The sequence below is a fragment of the Chiloscyllium plagiosum genome, chromosome 19, assembly GCF_004010195.1.
Source record: "Chiloscyllium plagiosum isolate BGI_BamShark_2017 chromosome 19, ASM401019v2, whole genome shotgun sequence".
Classification (NCBI taxonomy): Eukaryota; Metazoa; Chordata; class Chondrichthyes; order Orectolobiformes; family Hemiscylliidae; genus Chiloscyllium; species Chiloscyllium plagiosum.
Window position 1 is genome coordinate 29,491,526 of NC_057728.1, and position 22,992 is coordinate 29,514,517.

General features: G+C 36.7%; 1 protein-coding gene across 2 annotated transcripts; it reads left to right on the top strand.

Moving 5' to 3' along the window:
• Window positions 1–86: 86 nt before the first annotated feature.
• Window positions 87–21,252, top strand: bcl2l13 (BCL2 like 13). Of its 2 annotated transcripts, none has more exons than XM_043709445.1 (7): window positions 87–587; window positions 1,422–1,562; window positions 2,240–2,344; window positions 4,893–5,049; window positions 8,392–8,461; window positions 11,645–11,779; window positions 19,500–21,252. In XM_043709445.1, the coding sequence occupies exons 2-7, from the start codon at window positions 1,457–1,459 to the stop codon at window positions 20,337–20,339; spliced, it is 1,413 nt and encodes a 470-aa protein (XP_043565380.1). In that variant the 5' UTR covers window positions 87–587; window positions 1,422–1,456; the 3' UTR covers window positions 20,340–21,252. The 2 variants fall into 2 exon arrangements, with proteins under 2 accessions (XP_043565380.1, XP_043565381.1); XM_043709446.1 differs by lacking the exon at window positions 87–587 and adding an exon at window positions 1,070–1,159.
• Window positions 21,253–22,992: the final 1,740 nt, after the last annotated feature.

Below are 22,992 nucleotides of genomic sequence, written 5' to 3' on the forward strand. Positions count from 1 at the left end.
CCGCCCCCCGTCTATGCGCAGGCGCGCGGCTGGCTCTTTTCATGTGGTGTCAGTTAAATCACTGACCCAATTCAAAACCCATCACCGCGTGATGACATCCACGACTCACGGCATGCTGGGAATCCAGGACTACAAACAGATATTTTGCCAATAAAGATTTTTAAAATGCACGTTTCCCGTCGAAAATATACTTTACTTGTTTGCGTCGACGACAGTTCGCGTTGCAGTACTTTTAACTTTGCGTATCCACCACGATTTTATTATATTTGACCTTTGACCCCGCGGTCTCCATCAGCTGTGATTCGGGGCCGCTAAGTTGGATTTTTATATTTTCTGTCCTCAGTTGGAGAATCAGCCACATTTTTAATGATAATTTTCGAGGGTAGAATATCGGGGGCGGAGCCCTTCGAGTCCTGGCGGCTTTTTAAAATGTGAATGGTAGTTGTGCCCTTTGACACTTTGCCCCCTTGTGTTGTGGAAGAGGGTGGAGTTTGCTCATCACTTTGCCCCCTAAAGATGGTGCGCGTCTAAATAAGGAACTTGTCCCGTAGTTGTAAAGGCAGTGGCTTGTCCCATTTCGAAGCACGGTAAGCCTGACCGGTTCATATTTTGCAAACAAAATGTTGAAAGGGGAATAAAAGTTATGTCGAGGTTTGGTTAGAATAAAAAGCATGCATTGGTTGAGTTAACTCTATATTTTGAATATAGAACAATTTGTGAAATGAGATTGAATGGTATCTTTTTGTTTACAAAATTTGTGTAATTTTCTTGTATTTTTGAGGTGGGGATTACTATTGGGGTCTAATAAGTCAGTATTTAAGAATAATACTTTTAACGTGATATTTACGATGCCGCAGTGTATTCATAAGTTTATCTAGTGCAAATGGCATAAGTTCATAACTGATGTGAAGGTTATTACTATAGTACAATTGCGTCCGCTTATAATAGCGCAAGATGGACTGGCACCAGGAATCACGTTGTTAATGACCTCTTTCTGCTGGTGCCAGAGTTTGTGCACATGGGCATTTGGTGGGGTCGTTGAACAAAGGACGTATTGACTTTGGTCTATTCTGCGGGTTGCTTCCCTTAAAGCAGCATATTAAATGATTACGAGTATTTGGACACTGATGATTCGGATATTCATGTTGAACATGTTTGGGTATACTTAAAACTATACAAAAATGTTTTGAAGATTTCACTGCAGTTAGTTTTTCCAGAATATTTAAATCGTTTAAAATGTCTGTTTATTGCCAAGTACAATGAATTTGAGTAATGTGCTGAAGTTAGTGCTAGTTAAACCTTACAACGTCAGTTTTTGAACTGCAGGTTCTGCTCATCTGGTTTTACTCGTTATAAGAAAAACTTCTCTTGTTTTGTAACTCCACCCCTGAACCCTAATCTACGTATGTATCATCATCTAGTTATATCTTTTGAGCACTATCAAGACAACGTGAAAATGGCTACAGCCATACCCGAAGGATTTCATTATGAGACCAGATATGTTGTCTTGAATTACTTGGGGCTGGTTTCACAAGAAAAGACTCCAGAACAAACAGGGGAAGGTAATTTCAGCAATGTAATATTTAAAAGGGGTATATATTTAAAACTTTGAGTGGACTAAATTAGTATATCTCTTTTTAAAGTTGGCTAAATGACATAGTTGCAAGAACAGTAGATTAATATGAGATAATCCTCAAATATATTTGGCAAGTTTTACTGTATTTTGGTGACTGTACACCTTTTAATATTCAAAGTTTAATTGTTTTGCTTTTGCACTTGAAACAGAATTTACAAGTAAAAGTAATTTTTGACTTGATAATATATTAAAGTAAACTTTGGGAAATAAACTTTTGTGTAGTCATGCATAACTTGTCATTTCTCTTTCTGCATGGTTTGTTATGAATTCTGACAACATGTCACAGGCTATCAGTATAAAGTGCAGTGCTTTGGAAATGAAAATCTATTGCTAGTCAGGAAATAATTTGTGTTTTTACAAGGTTTAACAATCTAAATGATGAGGGAGAATGCTAAAACAAGTAATTAAATTGGAGGAATCTGCATTTTTTTCATGACTCTTAAATGACTTTATTAGGTTAGTGAAGAGATGAGCTTTCAATAGGCCAAATTATCTATTCTTTTTCCAATAATAACTTAAATTCAATCTCAGCATAAAACTGTTCTGCAATGACTAGCCATCTGCTACGAATTTGCTAAAACAAACTGACTTTTGTTTTTACAGGAACACAATCAAAAGAGAGGCCTCCTTTGCAAAGGAATGTAGCTGAGAAAATTAAGACTGAAATTAAAGAAGAACTCCATCTCCTGCATAATGACATCAATAAAGGTTAGTTCAAATCTGCCGAAAAGGTTTTGCTGTTTGAGCTTTACTTCATAAGAACATAAGAAATTGGAGGAGGCTGTATGCAATTTCGCCCTTTAAGCTTGCTATGCCATTGAACAAGATCATTGTTGATCTATCCAAGGCCTTAATCCTTTCTTATGTTAGGTTAGCATAGCTGTCAACTCCCTGATATTTCTAAATTCTGTGTATGTCCTCTTTAAATATTTCCCTTGATCTAGCTTTCGCATTTCCCTGGGGTAGAGAATTTCAAGCATTCCCTAAGCTCTTTAGAACATTGGGAGGAATGATGATGCATAGGATTGAGACATCTTATTCCAGTTTGTAGGAAATGAAATTTGAAGTTATTAACAAAGCATGTGAGGCTAACAGTTTGTGATCCATTATCATTGTAAGGATGTCTGAGCATGTTTTGATGTTCTGAAGTACTTCGGTATCCTGTAACACTTTTCTATTCTGCGGTAATAGAACAACAAGTACTTTTTATGTGGTTGCTCATGGATCTAATGAAAAGCTTGCATCAATTATACTCGTGCTTTATAAAAATAATTATTTTTGCAATAACAGTCTGATTTGGTCCACGGTATTGAGAAATTTTGAATTGTATTTGTCTTTTGTTCCTGTAGAGGTAATTTCTGACTATTTTTGGAATGATACACTGTATCAAATTTGAACTTTTAAATGTTTTTATTGTGAAATTGCATTTTAATATTTTATCAAGTAATTTAAAAAAAATAACTTTTTTTCTGATTTGATATGCTGAATTTTAGCTTCCTTGGTCCCAATTCCGAAACCTTGGTCAGGAACCCAGCTATGGCAAAATCCTGGAGTTTTGAGGAAGGGTCAATTAAGAAAAGATGGCCTGATATCTGTCTAGTTAGGATAGTGACTAGTCTGCAGTGGGAGGACCAATGATTTTGACAACTAGAGCTGCTTGGGTAAAAGTGGGCACCACTTTTCTGGATAGAAGATTTTTGGGATACTTCAAGCTGAGGGTTCCAGTTGAAGATTGGTATAGAGAACAAAATGTCCTTAAAGGATGGCCTGCAGCTATCAGCTCGATACTGGGCTGCTTTGCAGAATGTACTGCTGATGTCTCCGAAATTTGTTACTATTTCAGCTATGACGCCAATCAGCATGTGGGAGCTTGGTCAGTGTCTTAAGTCAGACTGTGAAGCATTTTCTAAGTTAACAGGTTTTAATTGGAAATCTCTTGTTGACACACTTGGAAGCCATTTCCCTGGAGGAAGTGAGGGAGAATGCCTAGAGGCAGGAGTGTTACAGCTGATTGGCAGGCAACCCTATGCTTTAGGTTGAAAATTGAGCCCCGTCTGCTGATAATTGGTAATTAGATGAATGTTTTGTTTAAAATTATTTTCACAGATAATAAAACTCTTTAAACTCATATGGTTCTTACGTGCTTGGTATATCAATTTACAACTTTAAAAAAAAAAAATTCATTCATTAAAAGTGGGCATTGCTGGCCAGGCCAGCAGTTATTGCCTGTTCGTAATTGTCCAGAGGACACTTGCTATGGGTCTGTGGTTGCGTATAGGCCAGACCAGGTTACGAGGTATATTTCCTTTTCTGAAGGACATTATCAAATGCATCTGTTTCACTAACAATCCACATCTTTGCACTGTTGCCATTAGGCCAGCTTTTTACTCCAGATTTTTATTAAGCTCAAATTTTGCCATCTGGTAAGACTGGGTTTGAATCCATGATCCCAGAACATTGGCCTGGGATTGTGTTGTTAGTCTATTGTCATCGCCACTATACCAGCACCTCCTTTTATAATATTGGTACTGATATTACAAAATAGCCATTAACCTTGGTTGAATTTTTTAAATATCCAAATGTTAAAACTAATCTGAAGTATTGTGGTGATCCACGTTCTGAATTCCTTCCTGTTTTAGAAGAATTTCCTGTGCTTCAATTTGTAAAATGTGTATTATACCATATGAATTTCTAGAGAAGTTTCTATGGAGTGGAATGAAATATGCATTTTTCAATTGGATGGAGTACAGCAGTAAAATTGAGGTCCGATCAGTAGAAAAGGAGTATTTGGGGATTTTTGTTTTTGTACAATTCTGTTTTGCATTTGGTTTTGTGTAAATTGGGGCTACAACTAATTTGCGATGTTAACTTGATGAAATTTCTGTCCAGGGAAATACCAAGTCTGTATTTAATGAATTTATTTGCTTTTAACTTTAATGTTGGGGACCAATTTGCAGAGCTTAATAGTACAAACTATAGGTAAAGAAATGTGGTACTGTAGTAGTTGCTGGGAAAGCATTATTGTGTTGTAGTAAATCCAAAGATAAGTCATTTCGCTCAGTGTGAACACTTTCCCTTTTTGCACAGATGCTGTCATTTCTGTTGTTTCTCCAGCACTGTTTTTATGTCCGATCTCCAAAATCCATAGTACTTTCCTTTTTATTGCACCATATTTATATCAGTTCTTTGAACAGCAGTTCTATTTGGTTAAGTTAATTTTGTTCCTAACGTTGTATTTTATTTTTTTCCTTTTTAGCCTTTAGTAGTACAGGATTTGACTGCCACACATCTCCAGTATTTAGTCCAGCAAATCCAGAAATTTCAATAGAAGACTGCCTGGCTCATCTTGGAGAAAAAGTATTCCGGGAGTTTGCTGTGCAACTGCAGGCAGCCCTACAGAACGTTCTGAGCAAGTGAGCTATGTGGTTGCTGTTTATGACACTTTGGGCTTTTCATTTAGTAAGAATTTTAACTGAATAACATTCCTGCCACTACAGACCACTATCTATTTCATTTTGATTTCTCAGTGTGGTAGATAAGTAAACAATCTATTACTGCAAAAACCAATGGTGTAAACACGAATTCTGGTGACTTGGCCCTTCTTTGGCAGCCAGCCACAATTTAGTTTGTGTAAAGCTGTATGATGTCCTATAATTTGGCTTTCTACTTTTTTAAAATTCGCCAATTTCATATCTGTATCAGACTCCTTTTACGACCCTAACAACTGGGATTCTGGCTGCTGTCTTAGTGAAGGTAGTATCTGGAGGAGGCCTGCTTGATCCTCCCATTCTTTGACAGTAGCATTGTTTGAAACCTCAATGTCAAGATGTAAGCCAGTCAGTCAACCAAAAAATTGAGATTTATTTTTAATATTCTGAGAGCCTAGTAATCAAATCAAACAATTTAGCAAGTAACAAACTGCCCTTTAAAAGGGACTATGTGCCACAAAAATTAGAATCCTTGAAGGAAAATTATAGTTCAAATTAAAATGATGTTGGTGGACACAATTTACTCCAACCCCTGTGAGTATGCACTGACCATCCTCGGCCTTCAGTATACCGTTAAACACCCTTCCCCTTGGAGCGTCCAGCATGCTGGGATTAGCTAAAAATGGCATCATGGTCAGTACAGAAATGGTAGGCTGAAGACTCTGTTCCTTTGTTATACTGTTCTATGTTCACTAACACTCTGGTTTCTTTGAACCAGTTATGGCATAAAATCATCTCCGATTGGTCAGTGCCACTTTGAGCTCAATCTTAATTGGTCTCCACTTGGTGTTTTGCTGAAATGACATGATTTAAGATTGGAAACAGCAATTGTTTTTCTGTTGCAATTCCATCCCTCCTATCTAATCTTGCAAGCATTTAATTTTGCATGCAGTAAGCCTCCAATATTGGCAAGATTGAGCGTGAAAGATCAAGCAGGTACATAAAGTACCTTACCAAATTAAAATCATAAACTAGTATAGCGCAGAAATAAGCAATTTGGATCAGAATTCACATTAGCTCTTTTGATATGTAATGCAGTTAGTTCCACACTCTCACCTTGTTCTTGTAATTGTTCTCCTTTAGTGTATTTATCTGATAGCTTTCTCTCTTTTTGAAAGCTAAGTCAAAACTCTTTCCATTACCCACTCATGGTGTACAAAGATTTTTTTCATTTACCAGTTATATATCTGTACCATCCATTTCCAATGGCTTCAGGGTTGCTACTGCTGCAATGTCTCTCCTTCAGCATTTGAAGGGTGGACTGACCTCATCTGATTCTTAGCTATCCAGTTTCATCCAGTGTTACCTATGATAGCTACTCTGTCTTGTCTGCTCCCAAACCTTTTTCTCTGAAGCCCAGAAAGATTGACTTCATTGCTGAGAGGTAACATGTAGATGAAATGTCAGGTTCCACATGTACACTTGCAGAATACATAGGATATGTGGCTTGGAAACAGGCCAGTTGCCCTAACCAGTTCTTGGAAGTGTTTATGCTCCATTTGGATCTCCTCCTATATTTCTGAATTTTTATTTTAAATTTCTCATCATATGCATCTGGTCTCTTCTCCCTCATATGCTTGTCTAGTCTCCCTTTTGAATATATCTACTGTGTTCGTGTCAGCTACTCTGTGGTAGTGAGTTCCATAGTCTTGCCACAGAGAGGCTTTTTCTGAATTTCTTGTTGATTTTTTTGATAATTGTCAAATGTTGATAGTCTCTGTTTCTGCATTTTTCTATAATACTGAATACAGAGAAAATGCTTCCTATCAAAATCTCACACCTTCAGTTTTTCTTGGAAGGAAAGAGATTTAGCATGTCAATACAATTGTGTGGGTATACATAAAGTATGATCACTGTAAACTGTCCCTTCACTCTCTCCATTGCCTTTTTTATTTTGTTATATAATATGGTGACTAGAACTGCATGCAGTTCTCTAGAATGGTGTGAACCACCTTTGACGTATCTTTGCTACTTTTTGTACTCCTAGCATGCCTACTGCTTGGCATGCTTTGTTTCCATTGCCTTACTAACCTGTTTTGCAACTTTGTATTTGTACTCCTCCGTTTTGTTTCTATTACCTCACCTTGCACCTTTCAGAGTTCCACGTGACCTCCCTATTTATCCTTTCAGAATTTGTTACCTCACATTTATTTCTCATCTACTTAATTTACCAATTATTTGCTCATTCTGCATGAGTCCTGCAGTCCAGTTCTGCTTTCCCTTCAGTACTCTTGCCATCTTGAAAAGATGACAACCCATTGGGCAAGATCCCAGGTTTTTCTGTTTTTTTTTGTTTAAAAGATCCTTTTTAATGAGAATCAAAAAGGATACTGTATTTTCAATCGACCTGTTCAGTCATGTTATGACACCTCAGGGGCAGGTGAGATTTGAATGTGGACCTTGTGGCTCAGAGGTGGAGATACTACTACTGTGCCACAAGGGGCCCCAAATAATTATTTCTGTTTGCCAGTTCTTGAGAGATTCTTTTAAATGTCTTTTCATATATTTTGAGGTGATATTTATTTTTTCATGTGCAGTTTTAAAATAATAATGCATTATACCTCTCCCTTGAAGTCTTGCCCAATATGTCCAAACAGTGATTGATTAATACAAATCACCAACACCCCAAGGTTTAGTTCTTTTTGGTGATTTAGTGGCTGTCTGCCAAGGTATCAGTGGAACTTGTAAATTGTTGTATATTAAAATTCCTACTGTTTACCTCTCTTCCATGTTGATTGATTTGACAATGATTTAGATTATCTGCCAACACTTTTTTTCCATCAAACTTTGTGTATATTAGACACCTTTGAATTATCAAAGTGATCAAATCTATGAAACTAATTTTTTAAAATAAATTGCCTCCATCCTGAGGTTTTGAGAAAGAAACAATTTGGCAAGAAGGTAATCTCTAATTGAACAAATTGGATGTTTTTACTACTGCATTTCTTTAAGCAAATTTTTAAAGCAGAGAACTATCTCAAGCCATCATGCAGAATTGTTTGGAGAGGGATGTCGGGGTTTGGTGAAAGAAAAATTTTTAAGAGGCAGAATGAGATTTGGAAGCATTAGTCGGCAATAAATGCTGTTAGAATAGATTTGCACAATCCAATCGCTTGTTGATCAATGTGCTTCATTTGCAATACAAACCTTTTCACTTCAACTTCTTCTCCCATCTTCTCCCTTCTATTATAGATATTTTATTTGAAGTGTTAAGTGATAATTTATATGATGCTCAAGCTTGGCATATTCTTTTCTATAATTTTGTAGGCCACTTGAATATGAGGTATACAAAGAGCAAACAAATCGGGTTGCTACTAATACCAGTGGGTGGAATAAAGTAAGCACAATTTCCTTCCCTTGTACTTTTTCAGAATGAACTAATGATGGAGCAGCGTTTTATTGCTCATGTCAATACATTTTATAGGGAGTTTCAAGTCACAGACTTTTGCAAATTGAAGCACTTGAATGAAGTAGACTAAGGTGGGGTGACATTTTCCAGTCAACTTCTCCCAGTTTCATGGGATGGTAAGCAATATATAAATTGTTCACGTGGGAATAAAGCGCTGGAAATGTTCTTTCCAATTCTGCAGTGATTTAGAATTTCTCCTGTACTGCTAGCTGCTCTAGTACTCTCGAGTACTCAATAGTACTCTAATATTCCCAGCAATACTAATTTAGTATGTGTAAGTGAAACATTTTAAAATATTACAAAATGGTGTGAGAGATAAAGCTACTGTGAATCTTTCCTGGTTTGTCTGTAAACTGAGAGTTTCTTGACAATGGAAATGTTGATTTCTAAAAGTAAAACGGATCATCAAATACTGGTATGCATAGTTTCTGTAACTGTGTAAATAACTGAAGGTTTGTAGTGTTTTGCTATTTGGAATACTGGATTCAAAAATGGAAGAAAAAGATTTTTAGTTTTCAGTTCTATGAAGGTAACGTTTTTTTAAACAAAGAACAAAGATCAAAAAGGTATTTTGAGCAGTGGATTAAAGACCACATTTCCAAAAAAAATGGCTTGAGCAGCTGCTAAGATAGTTAATTGCTAAATGTTTACAAAGTTAAACTTGTTTGACATTCAGAAAAATTGATTGTCAGGTGTCAGTGGTTTTGAGTATAGTTCTTCTGAGTTTGTAGAAATCTCCCAACTGAGAGTTAAGTTTGTTGGAGCCTTCGGCTGATTTAATGGCCTAATAAAAAGGGCTGGAAAAAGTACTGGCAAAGAAGTAGTTAAGATAGTTACAGTCTCAGCGAAGCTCCTAACTGTTTGTTTGGTTTGTTTATTTTGTTTTTAAAAAGTGGGCAAAGGGTCGAATCGGCTTTGATTTTAGAAAGCTTTCACATTGTCCTTTTTACATATGGTAATATTTTACTACTTTTTGAAATAAAACATTGGTAGTCTACATGTTCAGTGATTGACTGTAATGGTAATGAAACTACAAAATTAAAACTTTGATTCATCAAGCTGGATCTGACTTGACCAGTAATACAATCAGCTGCAATTATAAACTTGCTACCTTGGGTTTTACTCAGCAGACATCTACATAACTGAGAAATGAGTATGATGCAAGTAATGAAATCTCACCTTGTAACTAGTTGGAGATTGGAGCTGACTTTTCTTTGTCATGCTATAATGTGGACTAGTTGCATAAATTGATTGAAACCATACCAAAAGTTTGATGCAGGAAATTAATGCTGGAGGCTTGCATATTACATTTTCTTTGGGGGGGGGGGGGGGGTTGGAACAATTTTGGTGACTTTGATCTTTTCTATTCTCCAAATACCTTGTGACTTGTTGCATCTGAGCTTTAGTCTTCTAAAGCACGCAAACAGTCTGAAGAAATGAAAATGCATTGCTCGATCTCATTTAATGAAATTATACTTTGGTTGACTCTCAAAGTTGGAGGTGAATCTTCAAGTTTAAAGAACAGGGAATTTTATTGTCTGCTGCTCCCTCAGTGTGACTGCAGGTGATGGAGGCAAGGGGATCCAGTAGGCAGGAATAAAAGGGGCTGCTTTTTGCAATTGTCCAACATGTTCAGATTCTTTCAGCTTGTCTTGATAGTCAGGGTTGCAGGATGGATGAACCAACTGCTCTATAGGAAGCCACTCAAAGAAATAGTAGGGAGGCTGTATAGAGAAGGAGATTGACACCCTTCTTTGTAGCAAGCATCATGAGTCCAACAGCCACACACGTCAGGTTTGGTAACATCTCTGGGCTGGTGGGGAATTTGGGAAGAGGATTTAATCCGTGTGGTCCATAGAGGCAGTAATGACACAAGCAGGACAAAGGAGATTCTGCATAGTCCGTGTGAGTTAGGGGCCAGATTTGCACATAACCTCAAAGGTAATTAATCTCTGCATTATTACATAAGCCTTGTTTAAATTGTCATAATGCAAATTAGATAAGAGATGAAAGCATAGCTCAAATACCGGCGAGAGAAAAGTAGATCTGGTTTTTGGGGTACTGGCACCAGCAATGGGGCAAGTGGAACCTGTATAGATAGGATATTGTCTACCCAAATCATGGTAGGGGCTGGTGTTCTTGAGAAATGCATAACTGGAAAGGTAGAGGATTTTAAACTGAATACTGTGAGCAAAAGATCAAATTTGGGAACATGGTAATTCAAAAAGTAGAGTCTTGCCAACAGATAAAGCTAATAATATGGGATATGATAAACACACCATGACTGGAAATAAAAGTATGAATCTCAAGGTCAATGAACAGATTTATACAGCCCATTGAGACCACATCTGGATTGCTGTGCCCAGTATTTAGTCATTATTTAAGGAAGGATGCAAATGCATTGGAGGCAACTCAAATAAGGTTTATTAGATGAATACCTGGAATGGACAGGTTTTCTTATGAGGAAAGTTTAGACAGGCTAGACTTGTATCTGTTGGAATTTAAAGTACGAGGCAACTTTTTTGAAATATATAAAATCCAGAATGGCCTTGACAGGTTGAATGTAGAAAGGCTATTTCCTCTTATGGAAGAACATAGAATTAGGGATGCCTCTTTTTATAATTGAAGAAAGCCCATTTAAAACCAAGAGGAGACAAAGAAAATTGTCTTTAGAACATTGTCTTCCTGAAAAAGCGTTGGAAGCAGAGCCCTCCAATATTTTAAGAGGGTGTGGATGGTATGGAGGTAGGTAGGAATGTGGATTTGAGATTTATCCGATCTGACATGATCCTATTTATTAGCAGAGGAAGCTGGAGAGGCTGAATGGCTCCTACTCCTGATTTGCATCTGCAGGTAAACTGCATAACAAGTGATTACACTTGAGGGATGAGGAGGGAAGTAATTAATTTAGTTGTAGTATGCTGAGGGCAATGTTAAGACACAGTTACCAGCATTGTCTTTCTTATACTTGATTATCAATTGTTGTTTTGCATGTGTATGTTAAGAATATGTTTTTCTCCTTCTTCTCGAAGTGGGACGTTATGTGAACTATGCTTTATGGTTTATCCCTGCTGTGAATAATTAATTTTTTTTTAATTACTTACTTTGTAGGTTCTGATCTCTTTAGTGTTGTTGCAGCAGCTGCTAGCTAGTCACCACCAGCAGCCACTAAGGGAACTAGTGGAACTGGGAGTGAAGTACATTGAGGAGACTGATGCTGATTTTATCATCCAGCAAGGAGGATGGGTAGGTTTATACACTTCTTTTTCTTAAAAAAAATTCAAGAACAGCTCTTTTTTTATTTCATTACCAAATAGGACTAGTCAAGTGCCAAATGTTGCACAGATCTTTTGACAGCACGTTGCAATGAGTATTTTTAAGATCACTTTCAGTACCACACCCATAAGGACAATGTTTGTTTACTTGTTCTACTATATATCAAAACTTGCAAGATAACCCTGTAACTATGCCAACACTAATATGCCCTTCTCCCAGACCTGACATTTTGAAGCTTTATAAGAACTGTGAAATTCTTGGATGTGAAATTGTGTTCTTCTTATTCTGTACCAAAATTCAAGTTCTCAACCTTTTGAAATTTGGGTTTAGTCTGGCATGGATTCAAACCCCCAAGCAAAGAATAAGAATATAATTGCTGCGACATTTGAATCTTTCTTTAACCAGAAAAAACCGGAGGGATATCAAAATTAATGCAATTTTACAATTCTATTAAAAGAAAAAGTATATTAAAGGGTTGGCCCTTGACAAAGGAAACTGAATAGTATTGCAAATAACAAAGACGCTGTTTGTCCATGTTTGCTCTAGAAGAGGTTGGTGATGTATCTGACGTTACAGAAAAATTAGTCATCGAGATGGAAACAGCATGGAAACAGACCCTTTGGTCCATTTCGTCCATGCCAGCCAGATATACTAAACTAATCTAATCCCATTTGCCAGCAGTTGGCCCATGTCCCCTCAACCTTTTCCTATTCATGTACCCACCCAGATGTTGCAATTGTACCAGCCTCCACCACTTCCTTTGGCAGCTCATTCTATACACTTGCCACCCTCTATGTGAGAAAGTTGCCCTGCAGGTCCCTTTTTTTATATCTTTTTGCCCTCTCACTCTAAACGAATGATTTCTAGTTTTGGACTCTTTCCTCCCCCATCCCAATGAAAATATCTTGTCTATTTACCCTATCCATGCCCCTCCATGATTTTATAAACCACCATAAGTCACCCCTCAGCCTCTGACGCTGCAGGGGAAACCACCCCAGCTTTTTCAGCCTCTCCTATAGCTCAAACCCTCCAACCTTGGCAACACCCTTGTAAATCTTTCCTGAACCCTTTCAAGTTTCACAATATCCTTCCTTTAGCAGGGAGACCAGAATTGTGCACAATATTCCAAAAATGGCCTAACCAATATCCCGTAAAGCCGTAACATGACCTCCCAATTCCTACACTCTCTATGTTCTGACCAATAAGGAATGAAGAATTGTAACTCATTTAAAATAAGCTGGAAAAGTATAATAGAAAAAATAATGACATTGAAGGTTGAAATCCCCAGGAACTGAAAGCTTTCATCTTATGTTTTAAAAGAAGTGGATGAGAACATTGGCAATGTTCTAACTGTAGACCTCCAAAGTGATTTTGATTTAACCACTATCCCTTTGTTGAAAATGTAACTCATTCTCTAAGATTGCACAATCACAGATTTGAGGGAAAATCAGGAATTTCATAGGCCATTTATGATTTTTAATCTATAATTGGAGAGAAATTAAACAAACTTGAGCTGATTAGAGAGGCAATGTACCTTTTGAGAAGAGCAACCGTGTATAACAAATCTAATTTGATCATTTTCAAGTAACTATTGTAGACAAAGCAATGTCTATAAATGTAAATGGATTTCCAGATTATATTTGAGAGGATTCCATTTAAGTGTCCGTTAGCTAAAGGTGAGTCATGGAATTAAGAGTAAAAGTAGGTTTAGTGGGTATCTATTATGAAAATGCAAGCAAGTTACTACTGATCTCCTTTTGGAGCTACTCGTGGAGATCTTTTCCAGACAAAGCAATACCTATTAAATTGGTTGGTCAATGACTGAAAGATTAATTCTGTATTTTCCTATAGATGCTGCCTGACCTGAATATTTCCACCGTTTCTTTTGCTTTTTGTCCCTTAAATAACTACTTGAAGGTGTTGCATGGAAGTAGCATGAAATGACACTTTTTAAAGGTCAAAAAAAGCACAAAGGCGTCAATTGTTTGGGCAGATGAGATCCATATTGCTGTTTTCAGTCCACAATGTTAACAAATTTTCAATTAGTTTTATTGTTGGTTTAAAATGCACAGCATGCTCCTTAAGAGCTAAAGTTAGCTTGTGTGGACTTTAGCTAATGTCTGACCTGACCTTGATGAATGTTACTGTATACCTAAATTACATGTTAGTATTCACTTTGTTAAATTTATATTTGAATCAAAGTTCTGTTAGTCTCTAGCCAGTAATATCTTCAGTTTATTTAACTAGTACAGTATGAAATTTGCATTTTGCCAAGCAGTTTTATCCCTTAACAGAGAGCTAGAAAAAAACTTGCACACGCAGCTTCACATTTGCTGTAATATTCAACAGCGTGCCTAGACATAGTCACTTCCTAGTGCCAGTTTGAATGTTATTATTTAATTGGCTGTGTTGCGTTGCTACAGCTTCTAAGCAGATCTTGTCAGCTCTGGTAACATGCCTGTCAGATCTAGCAACACCCAGTCTTGTTGTTTGACAGTTATGGAAATTAGGACGTGCACAGTGTTTCTTGTTTCTGTTCATAAAACAACTGGCTGCAGTCTTATTTTTCTCATGGTCCACAAATCCTAGGTCTGGAGAAGGTGATCATCCTAACATTTTTGAACCTGAGTTTATATAACTTCTCTCAATGCAGAGAGTTTACTAAGTTGAATAACAAAAGTTTAGCTTGGTTATTAACCTTTCTAAAGCTAAGGTGGTATAACCTTTTTTTGCCAGGTGAAGTTGAAAATCTATCCCACTTTGTTTTTGTAAAGCTAAGATGGTTGGATCTAAATCTGAATTACAAGGATCTGATTGATGTTGTTTTCTACAACCAGCTGTTGAGCCTTCTTTGAAATCCTAAAGACTTTGTGACAGTCAGTTTTAATGATTTTAACTGAGCTATTGCGATAATATCTTAAAGATAATTAATTCAAAACATGCCATCTGAATTTAGTGTACTTCGGATTTGAAGTGCATCGATCTACTTGTTTTGATCAACTGCTAGGAGAGGGTAGCAGTGCTTCATACCTCTCCCCGTTTTCCCTTCTGTAAAATGTTATAATACAACAAAATATGAATCTTTTAAGAAGTCATTAAGTAATTTTAAACTGCATAAGTCCTGAAAAAAGTTTTAAAACTTCAGATGGAAAAAAAAGGGGTGGGACACTGCTTTGTTGTTCAAGTTTTACAATTAAATCTTGCTATGAAGTCGGTCTTCAGATGACCAGTCCTACTCTATAACCTTTTGGAATCTGAACCTTTTGGTGTACTCCAAGGTTATGGCATTTCATAGTTAAGGAAAGAAAATCAAAGGGTGGATTTCCATCTTGGTAGCCCCTGCTGCTCACTGAAACCTTTTTAATAGCCTGGGAATAATGTCAAGCAATCCAGTTTGGGGGGGGGGGTGCAAAATGTTTTTAAGAATACACATCTATATTTAAAAAGAAAGGATTTTGATGTTTGATATGGCACTCAAAGAAACTTTAATATCCTAGGAAACTGACGCAATCGGGTATAACTGTTGAACTGTTAGGCCTGTTGAATTTCACACATTAAAGTCAATTGAGGATGCTATTGGACTACATGTAGCATTAGGATTCCTGCCTGATGTGTTGGATTAAAATTACATCGAGGATTAAATCAAAATATTTTCATTTCAACATTCGAGATTATTAAATAGTAATCAGGTGTTTTGTGATGCCTTTTATAAAGAAACAATTCGGCCATTCTAGTCAATCGATATTACTACACCTCAAAGTGGCAGCTATTTTCCTGATATTGATTTTTTACTAATGTTTGCAGGTATTATCTAAGATATAGGTTACTTTCCTTATTCAATTTTTTTTTGTTTTGTAAGTCTCTTTAAGATGACATTGAATCTGAGTTAACTTCAGGGTTCTGAGGAAACTTCAGGGTTCTTGACCTGAAACGTTAACCCTGCTTTCTCTGCAGAGTTGCTGCCAGATCACCTGAGCTTTTCCAGCAATTTCTATTTTTGTTTCTGATCCACAGTTTTTTTGGCTTTTATTTAGACATTGAATCCCACTGGGAAAGATTAACTGTGTCTCTGTCTTTCTGGAACCCATTTTTAACCAAACCCAGGGCATATTTTAACTTTTTTTTTTGTCCTTCCTTTAGTTTGCTTAGTGCATTGCATCCCTTCACCCCCTTCTCAGCACTCCAGTGTATTTTAAAGGAGAAAGGTTAACTGTTGGCTTTGTAACATTTTCTACCTTAATTTCCATTTTTTTTCCTCCAATAATAAGTTGGTGAATGTGGACTGGGGAGGATTGAGAGCATCAATCAACATTCTTTCCCTCCATTGCACAAGTGATACTCTATTCATTCTTTATTTATCTCCTTCATCAAAGACTGAGGTATCTTACTGAAGAAATCACTTTTCCAGGGCAGGTCACTTTCTTCAAGTAGTAATCAAGAGCCTCCTAACAATGAAAATTTTGTTACATTTGGGAGAAAGAAAACACTATGAATGTCAACGAGAAAGAAAGCAAACCATTATTTCTCAAGTCACTTTTTAATATCGCATTTTGGCACTTTGAAAATTAATGCAACCCCAGATGCCAACAAAAACAAAACAGCAATAAATCAGTAGAGTAACATTCCGCACACTTATTAAAGTTTGCATACTATAGATCAATACATATAGAAAAACCTGCTTTTAAAATATTTTGTACTTAATGTACTCCCAATCATTATTTGGTCTTGAGGTGGCTCGTTTTGATTCCAGGTCATTCAGCAATGCCAGGGCTACGCAGTTGGACTCTGCATGAGAGGCATCACCACTGATGTGTGGGCCAAAATTTAAGAAATGTGGGGTGCTTCTGAACAGTAAAGAGCGTTATATGCTACAGTCATTGACCACTGAGGTTTCAGAAATACTCTCCATATTTCTAATCACTGGTACCTCGATGAAGTGGCCACACACACGAGCCCATCACCTAGAAAAAGAAAATGAGAAATGCAGGGCCTGGGCCTGGGCCTGAGCCTGAAGCTGATTTGGCAGCATTCTGCAGCCTCTGAGAGGAATACTTAGATCAGTAACTGGCAGTTATGTTCTTTGCCTGTTCTAAAATCTGATCCTAACCATGAATTTACCAGTGATGCTTCAGGTGCTGAGCAACCTGTCTATGCCCAGTGCTACAGAATCTGAGCTCTAACGTTAGCCATTTCAAGACACTTTACCTGTGCTACAGGTGTTTCTGGGCCCAAGACTATGAACTGGTACAACTCTGGGATAATCGACTGATTACCATATTTTGTTTAAACAAAATAATGCAAAAAGAGATGTTATATTTGAACATGCAGTAATATTCAGTATATAATATTTGCATTAACTGTTTTATTGCTGTTTTTGGCACCAAGACATTGCGTCAATTTGAAGTGTTAAAGTGGAGTCATTGGGGAAAAATACTTTGGGAAGTGTTTTCAAAATGCATCCTGCTATCTTACTAATAATGGTTTTTAATAATTTAATATACAGCTGTGGAGACATATTTTGAGTAGTATTGTTGCGTGTAATTTTGTTGTATCTGGTCTAACCCGTACATTTGCTGTAATTATCCTCTGACCAAATCTGCATTTCACACCATGGAATCAAATGCAAAGAATAATCCTATTAGCAAAATTGCAGTTCAGTCACCCATGAATCTGTCCTGTCATATTATAGTGGAAATGTTTTACCTGAGATTGCATATTTCTGCACTGCTACACTACAGGTTTTATCCAACTTCAGTGATACATTTAATTAGTCCTTGTAAAATCAAATTGATTTTTCATATTTCCAGTTTGCACAGTAGTGATGTCATAATAAATTATTTATCGCTGTTTTAACCTCACTTATAGGGACAGTGCAGAGTTTCAATTCTGTTGGCTTGGGTAGAGTGGGAGAAGAAAAGTTAATGTATATAAAGCTGAAAATGAATATTTTATTACAATTAATTTTAATAAATTGCCTCTGGGTTTTCTTTAGAGGATAATCATCCTATTAAATAAAGAAGTAAAAGTTACTAAAATTACACTGCAACATGACTGCTGGCTTGCAAATGTTGCACTTTGTTGATTGTGTATTAGCAGAGCGGCAATGCTCTTTGGGCCTCCTGATTGCAAGAACCAGATGGATTTAAAGCTGTATTGAGAGGTTATTTGACCCATCTTTTTCTGCAGATTTTTTGTAACGCATTCCTGATTGATCCCTGTTCTGTTCCCTATGGATCTTCCTGTAATTCTTAACCAAGTTTCCCTTAATCACTTGCTGAGGCCAAGCATTCAATGCTCCAAAATACCTGAATATTCTGAATAAGGTTGACTGTCAGCAAGCGCACATGCAAAGTATTGTGGGAACTAGAAATAATAAATAAAAATTCCTGGAAATGCTCAGCAGAATTGACTGTTTGTTTGTTTCCCAACATACACAAAGTTAAAGCTTCAGATCTGTGACCTTTTGACCTGATGCTACCCGACTGTGCTGTTTTGTAAATGTTAGTAGAGCATAAGTGTATGTCCCATTATATGCTTTGTGTACGCCCTAAATATTCTCCTATTAAATTGAGAAACTTAACTGAGGAAACTATGCCTACAATTCTATCCATAAGTTGTACGTTGTACCAAACTATTTTATCCTCTGCAGGATGGTCAAATAAAATATTTTAAAATCCTTTCTAAAACTGAAAATTACCTACTTATCGAATGTTGAATTAAAACTTCATGTCTTTTCCATGCCAATTTTGTTCAATTTATTTAAAACCATAAGTTTATCCAATGAATAGCCACCCCTCTCAAATCAGGAAGGTCCAAATGAAGACTTTGTTTTTTGAATAAGTTTCGGTTTTTGGCTGGTGGCAGTAAAGTTACACTTTGTCTTTGGCCCTAATAAAGGAGGGTAAATTAACTAGTATTTCAATTGAATGATATGATACCCAAAGAAAACATTAATCCCCAGAAAAGAATCATGGCTATTAAATTAATTGACACTGATTTAAATTGCATAATGATCACTTGAAACTAATTATAATGAATAATTGCAGAGACCCTCCGTTTCTGCCTTTCCAATGTTGCTATGATAACATAATGAGCAGCATGGTTCAACATACAATTAAAAACAAATTCATGGTCTCAGCACACCTTGCTTCCACTTCCAGCACTTCTGGTGTTCTTTTTGCAACAATTTATTTATGTTGCAGAAATAATTTCACAAATAGATGGCTCTAAATCTAATGTTCTAATCTGATTTGACATTGTTGTGAAGTAAATTTTCATTAGCCTAATATAAAATGCAGCCTTTTTATATACTTTGATTCTGTTTATACTAAAGCAACAGTATAATCTGAGACATAATTTTATGAACATCACCTTTAATGGAGATTTGGACTCCAGTGTAAGTCACTTTTTTCCATGTTGCAGTTATCTTTCCATAGCTTTAATATCTTTTTACTTTTGGTAAGCCTGAATTGATTTGGGTTCAAACAAAGAACAAAAGTTTTGCATCAATCTTTTCAATAAGACCTATCCTTTTACACCCTTTTTAACAATGAATTTTGTCTATAGATGCCCATCCTTCATAGATGAGTGTGTTATCTTGGTACATAATGCAATTTTGCAAATAGATGATTAATCATTGCAAAAACAGTATTTAATACATAAGATTTCAATCTACATTTGTTATTCTTAGGGAACTGTTTTTAGTCTGGATTCTGAAGAGGAAGAGCAAGGAGAAACTGTAGATGACAGCAACGATATTTACATCTTAACAAGTGACAACTCCGGTCAAGTAAGTCCTCCTGAACCACTAACTGCCACCAGCTCTTGGCAGGCAGCTGGCTTGCCAGCTTCACTATCTACTAGCCAAAGCTGGCATACTGAAAGCATGCCAGTTTCTCTTGGAACAGAGTCTTGGCAACAATTGTCCATAGACCCAGAGGACATGAAAAGCTTGGACAGTAATGGTGGTGGTGAAGAGAGAAGTGAAAACAACTCTTCTAATTCGGATATTGTCCATGTAGAAAAAGAGGAGCTTCCTGAAGCTGTTGAAAGCCAGGAGATTGAATTAAAAACTCCAGGGTCTGCAGCAGAAATTAAATCAGCATCCCTACTTTCGCAACAGACTGCACAAGTGGAGGTAAAGCCTTCTGCTGAAATAGGGAAAGCTGATACTTTTTCAGAAGTTGCTATTGGACTTATTACTGACGTAGAGGAAAAACCTGTAACACCAGCAAGAGAAATGGCTGTTGAATCCAGCAAACCACATCAGTCAACTTCGCTGCAAGAAATAAGAAAGCAATTGGAAGAGATTAAAAAAGGAGTCTGGGAAGATGAAACAAAAACCAAACCAGAAGAGAATGTTGGAAAAGGTGAAAAGGTTGAAATAACGCCTTTGGCTAAATCAGAGGAAGCTGAAGAAATTGTTCCTGCAAAATCAAATGCATCTGTTTTGATTTATGGTGGAGCTGCTGCATTTGCAATGCTAGCTGTGGCTGTAGGGGTGGTGCTGGCCTGGAGAAGAAGATTTTAAGCGTGAACAGATCAGTGTTTGGGAAGGCTTTTGGTTCTACAATTGATTATTATGACTAATTAAGCCTATTTATTCAGTTGCATTGCAGAAAATGTGATCAATGAGGAAAACCATGGTTAATAGGGATAGATAACACATGCATGAATGCTGGGCAGTACTAATATATTGAGGAAATAAACTTATAATGGAAAGGAAACTGTGGAGTATGGAAGCTGTTCTTTCTGTATGCAGTGCAATCTTTGCTGATTAAATTTCTAAATAGCACTGAAGTGTTAAATCATTTGAAGAGGAAAGAAGCCCTTTGAAACTGGAGCAATGGTAGAGAAAAACAACTGTAAAGTTCTGTTCTGGGGAACTAAGTATTCATGTCTTGGTTAGCTGAGACCTTTTTTTATATAATCTGAATTAATTCATTCTTTGTCATTTTGGTCCTTTTTAGCTGCTAGTAACATTACTTTCTATTTTTAATGTTAGCCTTGAGAGCTGTGACATTAGTTTGAATTCATTCAGATCTACTTCTGCTTGTATTTTTTACTTTGCCTTCTTCTCTACTTGTATTTGGTTTGATTTATTTTCATAGATAATGAAACACTTCTGATTAATAATGAGAACTTCATTTGGTCATGTTTTTGTGCATAAGGTTAAAAGTAAAATTTAATGTAGGTATTTTTTCACTGCTGTTACTAATGCTAAGATGATGGATGTGGTGTTCTATGACTTCACAAGGTAGTTAACTTTACTTGTGCTTAGTTGGAAGTCTGTATGTAACCTCATTTGTACTGTTGTTAAGATGACACATGCTCCCCAGTGAAACAGAAGTTGACTTTCAAAACAGCTCAGTGGTTTTTTTAAGTGCCAGCTTTGCAATTTGTACTGAATTTCAAAAATGAGTCATAATAAAATATGGACTATTGTGGGTGTAAAATTATTTCTGCAAAACTGCTGTACAAAATTAAATTATTCTACCTTTTGAGTATTCTGATTTGAAATAACTAAAACTGCTGCAGTTTTTAAACTCTTCATTTTCCCTAAAGAAACCAGCAACTTGTATAATAGCCACGTCATAAAATCAAACTATTTAATTTGAATTATATTTTATATTAATTGTATGGTCCACTGCGTTGGAAATACCACAAATTTGTGGCTACTTTTGGGAATAGTTTATCCAATGTGCTCTACTTCATTTTGTAGTGAGGATGAAATTCTTGTCTGAAGCTAAATTTCACTTTCTGCACCAGTGCATATTCATCTACCATCTCTGCCGCTCTTCTCACTTCTTGAACTTTCTCTTCATCCACATGAATTCTTATCTCTGGAAGTGAGTTTTTAAACTCCTCCAGCAGAATAATCTCTCTTCAAGCCTCATGTCTTAACCCTGCACCGATTTTTATCAAATTTACTGTTTAATTATTTCAAACTCTGTCTGACCTGGTTCCTTCTTTGTCTCTGCCTCTATGCTTCTGGTACCAGATCATTGGCACTCAAAATAGCCTTTTGGGATATCTGCATAATCTTTTCACCCCCTCATCTGACAGTGCTGCAAATACCTCACTAGCCCTGCCTACCAGCTTAGTCTGAACCAGCGTTACCCACAAATTCTCTATTCTATCTGTCTAGCCAATTTTTCAAATGAAATGAAGAATGCCACGTTTTGATAAGAAAGATGTCAAAACCATGTTTAAACATTTGTATATGTCACTACTTCTCCATCCTGTCTAGACATTGCACATTAGTTAGGAAAGTAAAGTTCAAATTCTCCCCTCTATACCCCCACTCTCCTCTCCTTCCTTCTCCCCACCCCCACTCTCCTCTTTCTCATTTCTTTTCCCCCCTTGCCCCCCCCCCCATCTCTCCTCTTTCTCCTTTCTCTTTCCCACCCCATCAGTTCAAATCTGTCCAAATTCCTGACCAGATCTGCCTAAGCCTGTCCAAATCTCAGACCCAAGCCCCCAAACTGTTACAACACTGAGGTGAACCACTGTTAATTAAACCAAATACCCAGAAAAGCTCACCTCATCTTGTAATCTGTTGAAATGAGTGACTGAGAACTCCTAAATTTCACTATTTAAAGACACTAATATCAATTTTTTTAACTTAAACTTGCTCAAATGTTCACTTTTATCACCTTAAAACCTGTCTTTAAACATTTAGCCTAAAATGTAATACTGAATTGTAGAACACATTTACTGCACCAGAAAATAGACCCGCAGAAATGCTCAGGAAAGGGGGTGGGGTAGGGGGAACTCCAGGACTACAGAAGGTCAGGACATCTGGGCTTACCAAGTGATAACCGAATGCTGTAAGGTAATTAAGAACATTTGCCTGAGTATAGGTGAATCTGTGTGAACAGGACACCAAGTGATAACATTCACAGACATTCCCTTGTGAAATTAATGACAATGTTTGATTCTGACCCTGAAACAAAACTTGGTACTATCAACAGCTTTGCAATTAACAGTCAGATGCTGTTAATTATAATGGATTCTTATTACCCCTTGCAAGCGGGGCAGACAGGGAAAAAAAATCTTTGCAGTTACAAAACTCTGACCTGAGGGTTCAAAAGGACACTACAGAGAGACCATTTTAGTGCTGAGGCTGTTGGAGCCAATAGAAAATTAACTTATTGCTTATCTTCTAAAGATTGAATTTAATT